The 13,551-nt window shown below is 37.7% G+C and overlaps 1 protein-coding gene across 1 annotated transcript in view; it reads left to right on the forward strand.

Annotated features, from left to right (window-relative positions):
* Positions 1-13,551, forward strand: part of RASEF (RAS and EF-hand domain containing) — a 127,201-nt gene that overhangs the window by 76,359 nt on the left and 37,291 nt on the right. Inside the window, exons 10-14 of the mRNA XM_069064455.1 lie at positions 1,494-1,728; positions 2,050-2,187; positions 2,317-2,464; positions 5,280-5,361; positions 9,287-9,401. Coding sequence (XP_068920556.1) covers positions 1,494-1,728; positions 2,050-2,187; positions 2,317-2,464; positions 5,280-5,361; positions 9,287-9,401 — 718 coding nt within the window. The remainder of the gene's footprint in view (positions 1-1,493; positions 1,729-2,049; positions 2,188-2,316; positions 2,465-5,279; positions 5,362-9,286; positions 9,402-13,551) is intronic.

A 13,551-nucleotide genomic window follows, 5' to 3' on the forward strand; every position in this document is an offset into this window, starting at 1 on the left:
GTGTGTGTGTGTGTGTGTGTGTGTGTGTGTGTGTGAGAGAGAGAGAGAGAGAGAGAGAGAGAGAGAGAGAGAGAGAGAGAGAGAGAGAGAGAGAGAGAGAGAGACAGTGAGAGAGAACAACATAATGGTACAGTTAATAGTACAATAATAATGAAGATTTCTTAATTACCTACTCTTTAGAGAACTTTGTACTAGGTGCCAAGAAGAAATACAGTTCAGCTAGGACATGACCCCCACTTCTAGTGAGCCTAGAATATAATGGGATATATTAGGCGAATGACTATAATGATAAAGAGGTCTGAGGGAGTGAGTTGTTACTGCTGGATAGAGAAGAGTATGAGAAGATCAGAATGTCTTCCTGAAAGATGTGACATTTAATTTAGTCTTTAAAGGAAGAGTAGAAATTCCTCAGAGGAAAGGAGGGCATTCTATGTCTATGGAACAGTATCAATACAGTCAAGATGGTGATAAAGTGCAGAACTTAGTTTCATAGGGGGCAGAGAGTTGTTCAATTTGACTTTTTTATTTGTTGGTGGGAATAATTGGAGTGTGTTAAAAAGAATAATTTGAAGTAAGGCTGAAATGGCAGGATGGTGCCAGCTGGTTGTTGATTTACTTGAACATCAGGTAGATTGGCAGTAGGGAGATGCTGAAAATATTTGTGCAAAGAAGTAACATGACCAAGTCTTTATGTGAGTCATTATTCTGGCACTAATAGGGAGGATAGATGAGAGGGGGGAGAAAGTAGAAGAGGAATTATCTGTAGAGAAGATAGAACAAGAATCTTAGAGGTACTAACTTGAGGGCCTGTACTAGGATGGTAGTAATAGGAATGGCAATTAGAAAATGGATTCTATAGATGCTAAAGATATGAAATTGATTAGACTTAGAACTTGAATAGATATGAAAAGTGAAATATAAGGGAGAATCATTGATAACACTAACATTACAAACATGGGAACCTAAATAAAATACCAAAGGCAGAAATGGCAGAAGCAGAAAGTAGATATAGAGGGAAAGGTGTAATGAATTTATCTTTGACCTGTTAAATTTGAGGAAGCAATGGGGCACTAGCATTGGAGTTGTAAGGTCCATAGATCAGAGCTGCAAATATAGGTTTTTACCTAAATTATGTCTGATATTTGCAAGGGGATCTCTATGGCCATCTGGAACAACACATATAAGAAAGGATTTTGAACTCATTTAATAACAACAACAACCAGCTAAAATTTAAATAGCACTTTGTGCAAGGGACTGTGCTAAGTGTGCCATAATCACTATCTCATGTTATGTTCACAACAATTTGGGGAGGTGGGTGATATTGTAATCCCCTTTTTATAGATAAAGAAATCAAGGCAGACTTATTTTGCAAAAGGAAAACAGAAGTCTTAAAGTCTCCAAAATTGAAATTACTTTCTTGGCACTGCTTAATCTGTTTTAAGCATTGTGAACTCTTCATTAAACCATTTATCCTCTTTCCCATTTATCATCAGGTCATCACGTTCTTCCTACGTGGATGAGGATTGTGATTCATTAGCCCTTTGTGATCCAATGCAAAGAATAAGCTGTGAGGTCGAAAGCCTGCCTGAAAGCTGCTTTGACAGTGGCCTGTCGACTTTGAGAGATTCTAATGAATATGATTTTGAGGTGGAAGACAAGCATCAAAGGAGTTTTCAAAGGTCACAGTGCACACAGGAGAGCTTTGGGGGTGATGCGTCTGATACAGATGTAAGCCCTGGAAATCATTGATCTTCTAAGACCTTTGATGAAAAGAAAAATTAACCCCCTGTTTGAAATTAACTAGCCTCAAGAGTTCACAGGAACCAAAGGGGTTTTTAATGAAGTTATAAATGTTAAACAGGATCAATAAAACAGTATAGTTTCTCTACCCTGGCTTAAGGACTTACTGGATTGGCACAGCTGAGCATCCTTAACTTCCATACTAGATTGGCACATGCTGATTAATGGCATCCAATGCAGTTTTGTATGATGTATCTTTTTGTTTAAATACATCTCTTTCATTTTTAACAATAATATTTTTTGTGGCAGGTTCCAGAGATACGAGATGAAGAGGCCTATGGTTCTGACAGCATCTGTACAATATTAGACTGGAAACCCTCAGAATCTGTTGCTGAAGGGAACTCTGGAACTTCAGCAAGGAAGCCTATATCAGCCCTCTCATCACAGGTAGGTACTGTTTTTTGTGGGATGTCTTTTTTTCTTGCCCTCTGATGATTTTCTGTTTCCTAACACAAGCTAGGAAGATAAGGGGACAAAAAGTAACTGAAATTTTTCTCATCCTGAATTTTCTTTTAGGCACACTCGACTGATGACAACCATAAATATCCTAGCTCAGATAAAGCATATAAAATTGTTCTTGCTGGAGATGCTGCTGTGGGGAAGTCCAGTTTTCTCATGAGGCTTTGTAAGAATGAATTTCGAGGAAATACTGGTGCCACTCTAGGTATATTTCCTAGTTTAACTGTTGAAGAAAAAGCATGCTTTTTACCACTTCTTGCTTAACTTCTCATGGACATCACACATACGCAAAATGAAGTAAAAAAAAATCCTTGGAACCCCTCCTTTCCTGTTCTCCAAACATTTCTCTACTCTGCACAATGCTTCTCTTTTATTTTCGAGACTGGGTTTCTACTTCACCCTGACCATTTCTAAATGGCATGGGAGCTTTGACCTGCTCTGTTTCTCACCCGGGCTTGTTCAGTCTTCTTTGGCAACCCAATCTCCCCCTACTCCTTTGGGATTGACCTTATTAATTCCAAACTTAGTGCAGACATCCCATAGGCTTAGCTCATTGAATCTCATGACTCCAAAGCTCAAGAGACCTCTCCCAGATTCATGTGGCCAGGAGAGAGAAGGGGTTAGCACACTTTCTATTCTTCACTATCACTTCCAGACCACCTTTCTCTTCCATCACGGCTGCAACCATCTGTCCTCTATTACAGTCCATAAAGTCCATGACATCTATTTCTATAAACCTTTCCCCATCTGTGTTCCTGTCTCTAGAGACTTCTTGGTTATTCTCTTGTCTTTCTTAATGAATTTAGTCCCTAGCTCCTGCTCTTTCTCTGTACTCCACTCCTTGGCAGCAGACTTAAAGGTTAGAATTCATATTGAAGCTCTTCTTACAACCCCAACACAAACTTCTTCAGGCTCCTCTAATCCAACAATCTTGTATATTGTAATTCAGCTATATGTGATCACTATCATGTATTGGTCCTCACCACCTCTCAGAAATGTATCATCTTCAACATCCTGAATTTTGAAATTCTACTCCCTGACCACAACTTCCTCTTCTTTGGACTTTCACATTTAGCCTATTATTTTCCCTAATGCTGACCTCTGTTCTCTTGATTCACCCCCCTTCTCCCAGTTTGCTTCCATCACTCTGTTTTCACTTGCCTCCATATACCAAAGTGACTACACAGTGAACATTTCTTTTGTTTCTATGTTCCTTTCTTACCATCCTACTTGTTACATTTCCTGAGATCTTTTCTGCGTAACCCTGACCATCTTTTTGTTTTTGGCCTTCTGTGTTGCTATAGATTGCACCTGTTACTAATTTTGATGCCATTAATAAGGTCTTACCTGCTATTTGGTAGTCATCATACTCTTATAATCTCACTGCAAAATTTGCCATCGACTATTCCAAGCCTTTCTCTCATTTCTTTGGCCTCAGTCAAACCCTTTGTATTTCTGCACATTCAGGTGGATGACTTAACTACCTTCTTCTTCATTGAGGTTAATACCTTCCCTCAAGTCCTTTCCATATTTTTCAAAATTTCTCAGCATCATAGCCCATTGTCTTTCTTTGGTCCAATCATAAAAAAATTGTCCCTCACTCTATAAAATTAATTCCTTTACTTGAACCTTGAATCCTATTCTACCTTCCCTTCTCTGGGTCCTTGGTTTAATATTGAATAGAACAATGGACTTGGAGTTACAAAGATTTGAGTTTGAATCCTATCTTAGACACTTTGAAGTTATGTGATCCTGGGCAAAGCAAGTAACCTCTCTAGGCCTTAGTTTCTTCATGTGCAAGTAAAATGAGGTGTGTGTGTGTGTGTGTGTGTGTGTGTGTGTGTGTAATTTTTGGTCTCAAAGGTCTTTTCCAGCTAAAAATTTATGATCCCATGATTCTTCTTATACAATCCTAACTCACCTCACTGTTATTCCAGCTCTTTTTCTTACTTTCCTTTATTAAACTTCTTCACAAAGTTCTCTATGTTTTATGCTTCCCTTCACCACTCACTCTCTCCCTAACCTTTTGTAACTGGGCTTCTACAACATCGGTATTAAATTTTAAAATTACTCTTTTCAGTGTCACCAGACTCAATGGTGTCCTAACCACCCCATCCAAAGGTCTTCATCATAACTTCTCTGTAGCATTTCATGCTTTTACCCTGTCCCATATACTAAATACTTTCTTCTCCCTTGACATCTGACCCACCATCCTCTTATTTCCTTTTTATGTCTCTACCTTTGCCTGGTTCACTGGCTTTGTCATTTTCTTGACTGCTTAAGGTTACTAGTTATTAAGATCCTTTCCTTTGTCTCTGTCTCTATTGACACTTTTAGCTAACTCATACATTTGCATGACTTCAATTGTTATTTCTGTATAGATGACTCCCAAATCTGCGTTTCTAACCCTTCATCTCTAGTTTCATACTTCCATCTTTAACTACCTGTAAAATAGTTCTACTATCTCCTCAAACTCTACATATCCAAAACTGAGCTAATCTTTTTCCTAAATTTGTTCTTCTTCCTGACTTTATCAGTCTATTTATGTTTTACTTGATAGGATAAGATAAATTGTTTCTCCTAATGCACAAGGCTAAAATTTCATTTCAGTGTAATTCATAATGGCATTTTAATATTTAATTCAGATTATTGTAGTGTATTTTATTGGTGGAAACGAGCCTGAAGAATCTAGCTCCAAATTAACTAATTATTTTGGCACAAAAACATTTTTGTTCCATAGTCCTGGAGTATAAGCCCAAGCTAGTGTTAGATCAGAATGGGAAATGAGACAGAAGTGTGTGTGTGGCTCACTGTTTACCCAATATCACTATTGGAAATACACCTTGAAAGTGTTCATACTGATTAGGTCAACAGAGTCATCTTTATGAATGATTTTGTATTTTACTTTCACACAATGTTGGGGGTGACATAGGTGCTTGTCACATCTTGAAGTTGTCTTTAAAATCAAAATACATGGAAATACCGACTTCTTATTCTGGGCCCTTATGCTTTTTTAAAAGGTGTTGATTTTCAAATGAAGACTCTCATTGTGGATGGAGAGCCTACAGTCTTACAGCTCTGGGATACAGCTGGTCAAGAGAGGCAAGTACCATTCACAGATTTCATAGCTTTATAGAGAATTTATGATGAAAGCATGACAAATGCTTGCTGAATTGTTTGCTCTTTTTTTTTATATCCTCCAGTTTCATTGAAAGTCTGGTTACTATTTTCTCCATATTCCATCCTTTCTCTTCCCTATTCTTCTGCCTCTTCATTTTTATATTTATATTTGGTAGATGAAGAGACTTTTAGCACCCTCTCCCCTTCCCCCCCTCCCCCAGTTTATTTAGTTAAGGCTCCAGAGTGTCCTTATTGTTTTATAAGAAAGATTCAAGCAAGGTGAATTTTTCTTATGAAATTCTAATGTGGCAGCTGCTTAGCTGTGAAAGATTAAAAATGATATATTTTCCATGACACAGTAAGGATTCTGACTTCACTTCATTGAAGAAAGTGAACCTTTCAGCTCTTCTCTGTACAAGGGCAGAGACACTCATCAGACAGACCTATTTCTGTAGGAATTGTAATGCATGTTCATTGCCATTGACTCAAAAGCATCAGGCAGGAGCTTCTTATCCTGTCTAGCCTCTCTGGGAATAGAATTCATCAGTCTCATCTGAAGCTGACTAGGCCTTTCAGAATGCAAGCTAAAAGATGTATAACTAAGGTAGTCTTTCAGATGTCAGCTATGTCAAATCTGTGTGAAATCCTGACAGTATCACATCTGGAAGCAGAGCTGAGGCATGCCACTTATGAACCATCCCTCCCTACCACCCCCTGCTAACCCTATTCACCCTCTAACTTCCTTGTCTCAAGCCCACTTGCCTTGCTCTTGTAGTATCAGGTTTAGTGCATGAGAGTATTGGGTACTAAAACTCTGACCAAGAGCAGCTCTGCCTATGACTTCCACTAGAATGACCAGACCTTTATCCTGTTCTTAATGTGGACATGGAGAAGCACCAGTGCTAGAGGCTATTTTGCAGGCTGTATGTTTCAAAAAATTGTTTCTGGGAAGATGGTGGAGTAGGTCAGAAGATTTTAAGCTCTCCCCATTTCCCCCACAAACAAGACAGAACAGTGCTTCAGGGTGAACATAGAGCAGTAAAAACAACCAAGTTGGGGCAGAACAGTGGTTCTTCTGGGACAATTGGAAGAAAACCCCCAAGACCTAGGTTTGATCGCTATGAAGTGTAAACCCCTCCAGGCTAGGTCCAGTGAAACAGCCTGCAGGGAGCTCTGGGGATAGCTGGGTTGGGAGGTAACCTTGGCCTTAGTCACAGGAACTTTCACTTCCCAGACAGTGTCCACAGTCTGATGTCCCAATGGGGGAAGATTGAGGAAGCCTAGCTGATGCTAGACCCAGCTGTACTGCTCAGACATTGACCTTGGGTGAAAGGAACAAGAACTAACACACACCCATTGAGTATAAAAGCAATGGGGGGGGGTGCACTGCCTGTGGGCATTTACAAGAGGGCAGACTTCTTGGTTTCATTTCCAGGCTAGAGGGGAGAATTGAAGGGAGATCTGAGGCCAGAGACACCACTCCTACATATCCCAGGACTAGAAGTGATTACCATAACAAACTGCTATAAATAAAAAATGGACAGGCAAAAGAGAAAGGACCCAACCATAGAAAGCTACTATGGGAATCCATCTTCATCTTCAGAGGAAGACACTGAAACCCTCCCACCCCAAAGAATAATATTGAATGGTCACCTGACCCAAAAGAATTCACAGAAGAACTTAAAAAAACACTTTAAAATCAAATGAGAGAGATTGAGGAAAAAATTTAAAAGTTAAGAACAATCCAAGAGAACCAGAATTATGAAAAGAAAGTCAACCAATTGGAAAAGGAGATCCAGAATCTTAAGGAAGAAAGTAACTCCTTGACAATTAGAATTGGGCAAGGGGAAGCCAACAAAGTTATAAGATACCAAGAAATAATAAAATAAAATGTGAAGAATGAAAAAATAGAAGAGAAAATGAAACATCTCATAAGAAAAATAACTAATCTGGAGAACAAATAAAGAAAACAAAACATAAGAGCAATTGGACTATCTGAAAGCAACAATCAAAAAAGAATCTTGATACAATAAAACAAGAAATAAAGAAAATTGTCCTAAAGTGTTAGAACAAGAGGGAAAAGTAGAAACAGAAAAAAAAAACTATTAATCACCACCTGAAAGAGATCCTATAAGAAAAACCTATAGGAATATCTTAGTCAAATTTTGAAAGCCCTAGGTCAAGGATAAAATATTATGAACAATAAAAAAAAAATTCAAATGTGGCAGGACCATAATTAGAATCACACAAGACCTAGCAGTGGCAACACTAAAAAACTGCAGGTCTTAGAACACTATATACTGAAGAGGAAAAGAACTGGGACAGTGGCCAAAAATATAATACCCATCAAAGTTGAACATAATCCTGAGCAAAAACAAAAAACGACCCCCAAATATTCAATGAATTATCAGACTTTCAAGATTTTGTTGCAAAAAAATCCCTGTAATCAAGAGTAAATTTTACATACAAAATTGCAGCAAAATATGAGGTAAACATCAAAGACTAATTACAACAGACTCAATAAAGACAGACTGTATACTTTTTTATATAAGGAAATGTAAATGGTATTGTTATTAGTAATTGGGTAGTTCAAAAGAAGGATTGGGATAGAGTTGAGTATGATGTGATACTAAAAAATAAACCTTCTAAGAAAAGGTAAAAAGTGATTATTTTATGCAAATGAGGTGCAAGAGGAAGTATGGATACAGAGGAATTAGATGGGGGAAGAGGGTGGATAGTTCTGTAACCCTGCTCTCATTGGGAATGGGTTAAAGATGGAACCATACATATATATATCTAGAAGGGCATGAAAGTCTTCTAAATTCAGAAAGCAATAAAAGGTTAAGGGGATAGGGAAGGGGAGAAGATAAGGGAGGAATTTTAGGATGGGGGGAGAAGATAAGGAAGGGATCTTTGATGGGGTGGGTTGATTAGATAAGAAGAGGGTAAGGAAGCAGCTAGAAATAAAGTAGAGGAGTCAGGAGGGGTAGGAAATGAGATACACACAAACATAGTATTAAGATCAGAAATAGAATCTATTAGGGAAAAAAAGAAGAGGTAGTAATCATGATCTCAGACAAAGTTAAAGCTAAAATAGAGTTAATCAGAAAAGAAAAATAGGGAAACACTATAATCAGCCATATTCATCAATGTTGTTTTAGACTATTTAAAATAACTAGACAGTATAAGGTTGGAATATTGCTGTGGTATAGGAAATGATGAGTTTGTGGACTTAGAAAAATAGGGAAAGACTTGGGCCTGTGAAGCTAGACATTATTCACCCTCAGAGGAAGAGAGGACAAACAAGTATAGTACCATCTTACATGAATATATACACACACAAATATGAGTATAATTATAGATATATAAGTATATATGTGTAGGTAAGTGTATATATGTATGTGCATATGTATATGTGTTTGTGTGTATATGCTTGTGTATATATGTATATACATATATATGATAGATATACATATATACACACAAATGTATCTGTGCTTCATTGTAGCCTTTTTTTGGGGGAGGAAGGGAGGGAAAAGAATAAAGCAAAAAGTGCACAGCAGAGAACAAAAGAAAACTTACAAGGAAGCAAAGAAAAGATAGACAGCTCAGAATATAACGTGTGGTATTTATTATATAGGTTTTCTTAAAATGGAAATTTATTGCTGTATATTTTGAATCCTCTCTTATGTTCTTCTGTGTACATGGCAGTGCTTCCCCCCCCTCCCCCACCTTTTCTTATTTTGTATTTAAGTTTAAACAAAAAAAGAGAAAAAATTGTTTCTACAAGGAAAGCTTTTCTTTAACATAAAAGAAATAAACTGAATGGTCAGTGAGAAGTGAATAACATCAGAATAACTTATCAGAACCATTGCTTACATACATTTCTTTTTCCTTTTCTCTTAAGATTCCGAAGTATAGCTAAATCCTACTTTAGAAAAGCAGATGGTGTGCTGCTGTTATATGATGTGACCTGTGAGAAAAGCTTCCTGAATGTACGAGAATGGGTAGATACAATTCAGGTAAGATTCATTCAGTCAACACAAATGTTTCTCAAATACCTTTTGTGGACTGGATTCCATGCTAGGCATGGTGGATACAGAGGGGAAAAAAATGCCAGTCTACCTTCATGGAATTAATATTTGTATATTCTAGTCTGAGAGACTATGTATATTCAGGCTCTCCCAAAAGACTTGGTGCAGTTTTGGCTTTAGCAGCTTAATTTGGGAAAATCTGAATAAGCATTCACAAAATAAAAGGTAATTTTGGGAGGGGAAGCACTAGATGCTACGAGGTATTAGGAAAGGAGTCATTTAGGGGCTAGTGCTAATGTTGAGCTTTGAAGGAAGCTAAAGTTCCTTTGATAAGGCAGAAGTAAGGAGAAAGTATTTTCCGGGTATGTGGGCAGTCTGCTAAAAGGCATAGACAGGAAATGGAATGTCATGGGTGAGGAACAGCAAAGAGACCAGTTTGGCTTGGCTATAGAATGATTGAGGGGAAATTTTATTTTTCATAAATATATACACAAACATACACACATGTATATATGTATGTGAATATACATATATGATAATAATGCAGACATGTGAATATATGTATATATGTGAATAAGTGTATATGCATGTCTATATGTGTCTGTATATAAACACATATAGAGATTTATATATGTATACACACACACTAAGTCTGTGTACACACACATACACACACACAGAGTCTAAAGTGGTAGATTTGAGCCAAATTGTGAGGGGCTTTAAATGCTAAATATAGTTTTTATTTTATTCTAGAGGTAACAGGAAGCCCCTGGAATGTACTCAGCTAGGAAGTATAGGGCCAGATTCAAGCTTAAGGAAAATCACTTTGGCAGCTGAGTGGAGGTTATATTGGAAAAAGAAGAGACTTGGGTAGGGGTGGCCAGGTAGCACAGCGAATAAGAGCACTGGCTCCAGTGTTGAGAAGACCTAGAGATCGAATCCCGGGCTCAGACACTTAGCACCCACCCAGAAACACCTGGCCGTGTAACCTTGAGCAAGTTACTTAACCCCAATTGCTTAGGGGCGGCCAGGTGGCTCAGCGAGTAAGAACACCGGCTCCAGTGTCGGGATGACCTGGATCAAATCCGGGCTCAGATACTCAGCACCACACCCAGAAACAACTGGCCGTGTAACCTTGAGCAAGTTACTTAACCCCGATTGCTTGAAAAAAAAAAAAAGAAAAAAAAGAAGAGACTTGGGACAGGGAGACCCAAGTAGGCATTCAGGTGAAATGGTCTTAGGTCTTGGTTGTTGTCCTTCATTCTCAAAGAGGACCAAAGTGATGGAGTCAAGGTATAGTGTGTCTGACTATGACTAATCAGACTAATACGAGCTCAGAATACTCTACCACAAGTTGGGCACAAATAGTTCATATGAACATTTGGAGTGTAACCAGACAAACTGATGAGGTCCTAAACTGGGTGGGCGGGGGGACCATGTGAATGGAGAGAAGACAGACACACATCAAATATATAAACATATCATTGTGTAAACAAAAGGGTAACATCAATGATAAAACCTTGAGAAACTTCAATTTCAGTCTTCTCTATTGAAATATCAGAAAGAGGCCTATTTACTGAATGGGTGTTGTCTCACTAAAAGTGAGAACCTGAAAAGGCCTTAGCCATAGGGTCTCCTATTGCATCTGCCATCTCCAGTCATCCTGATGGGCCACTGGACCCAGATGGCTCTGGAGGAGAAAGTGAGGCTGGTGACCTTGCACAGCCCTCCCTTGCTCAAATCAAAGTCAACTGTGAGTCATCATCTCCCTGATGTCATGTCTTCTTTGAGAATGAAGGACAAGACACAACCAACCAACTGAAATATCATATAATGGATGAGAAGCTACCAAATTATTTTATCAGATAGAGGATGAGTCTAATAGTCAAGAGTTTCAAGTGGCATTTAATTAATCAAACCTAGGATGTTGGGAGCTTCTGGGAACAATTCTGGGTTTTGAAGATACACACCCTTTATGATATCACAAGGGGATGAGGTTAGAGTTGGAATTCAATATTATTTCTTGCCTCCATGTCAGAAGAGGTCTAGAAGTACAGGTTACCTTTCAGACTCATGGATGAATGTCTGAAAAAGTCCGTGAAGAACAGCCTTGGGTTGACCTATAATAGAAGCCACAAACCAAAAGATTGCCTTCATTTCTCAGCAGTTTGGAAAGAATATTTAATCACAGACTGGTCTTGCCAGCTGTATTCATCATTGGGGATAAGTTGTCTTCAATAGTTTCATCTTTTTGAGTGAATTAGAATCCCTGTCTCAACTTCTGAATTTGGCACTTTTTTTTGTTTCCTTATGTCTTTTATATTCTAAAATAAAGAATAAAACACTTGAAGGGGGTGACTTTTTCTGACCATTTTGTATACACCAAAAATTGCGGTTCAGGATGATATATTTAAACAAAATGATAGTCATTAATTTTTAAATTGTAGGTCCTCTATATTTTTTTAATAAATGTAAAAGAAATTGGGTATGTGGGTAGAAGTTATACAAATGGCAGTCAATAAACATTTATGAAGTATGAAATATGTGCCAGAAATATGTATAAAATGCTAGGGATACAAAGAAAGGCGAAAACAATCCCTGCCTTTAAGGACATATAAATAAAAAGGTAGCCACATAGAGGATTTATGCAGAGTTTATGCACGGTAATCCAAGATGGAAAAGGAGCTAGTCACTTTGAAGACTGGGAAAAGCCTTCTCCAGAGGGTGGGATTTGGGCTGTCTTGAGGGCAGCTAGGTGGCGCCACAGTGCACAGAGTGCTGGCCCTGGAGTCAGGAAAACTCATCTTCCTGAGTTCAAATCTGGCCTCAGACACTCATTAGTTGTGTGACCCTGGGCAAGTCACTTAACTCTGTGTACCTCAGTTTCCTCATCTGTAAAAGGAGCCGGAGAAGGAAATAGCAAACCACTCCAGCATCTTGGCCAAGAAAACCCCAAATGAGATTGCAGAGACAAACGTGGCTAAAGAGCAACATTGAAGAAAGCAAAGTTAGGAGGGAGAGAGATTCCTGATATGGGGGTGGGAAGTCACAATTACAATAAATTAGCATTATATAATTTGCAATACATGATTACTATATAATGATACAACATGTAATACATGATTATATAATGATGTAAACATTATATTTTATAGACTCTTTTTCTTCTGTGATCCTTTTTATTTCTTGTTTTAGTCATGGACTTTTCTTCTACCCATGGATCTGATAGCAGCATGCTATTCACTACTAATAGAGAGAAATGGATTTAGGATCCAGAAAGAGACATAGATGTTTATGAACATAGCCAATATATGATATTTAATTATGTACTGTCATTATTTTATAATACTATATTATTATAATTATAGTAAATTATTATATTATATTGCAATGGTTGTGATAAAGAAATAAAATGCTATTATTAACAATAGTAATAGCTAGTATTGATATAGAGCTTTATGTTTTCAAAGTGCTTTACAAATACTACTATATTTTTACAACAACCTTGGCAATCAGGTGCTATCATTATCCCCATTTCACAGATGAAGAAACTGAAGCAGGGACCATAACCTTACCCAGGGTCACACAGCTGGTGTCTGAGTCTAACTCCATATTCTGTGGGCTAGCTAACCATACCATGTAGCTGTTTTCAAAATAGCTAAGAGTTTGTGCTAGATCGCAAGTCAAACACTGACTTGCTCCTTGTCATTTAACTTTATGTTGTCTCCTAGTTAAAATGCAATTAGAATATCACCCTGCCTCCAGGGGGTGCTGTGAGGGTCAATTAATTGTGAATAGAAACTTGAATTGAAAAATATTAAACCACCTATGTTTTGTTACAATTCAACAGGAAGGAAACCTAATGAAAATATAGTATTATTCTTTGAATCAATGTGGTGCTTTTACTTTCAAAATGTTTCCCTTTTATTTTCTTATTATCTCACAATATTCCTTGAAAGTCAGTGGGAAAGGGATTGATAGTTCCATTCTGCATATGAGGACAAACACAAAGTTGTTGCTTGCATAGTCTCTCATAGTTGATGAGTAGAACTCAGTTGCCTGGCATATAATCTTAAACTGTTGGATCTTATCTATGAGCAGTAGCTTATTAAGCAGTAGTTAAATTCTAATGCTTGCT

The sequence above is a fragment of the Petaurus breviceps genome, unplaced genomic scaffold (assembly GCF_028583685.1).
Source record: "Petaurus breviceps papuanus isolate PSGF00001 unplaced genomic scaffold, PetGlider_PUasm1.0 138, whole genome shotgun sequence".
Classification (NCBI taxonomy): Eukaryota; Metazoa; Chordata; class Mammalia; order Diprotodontia; family Petauridae; genus Petaurus; species Petaurus breviceps.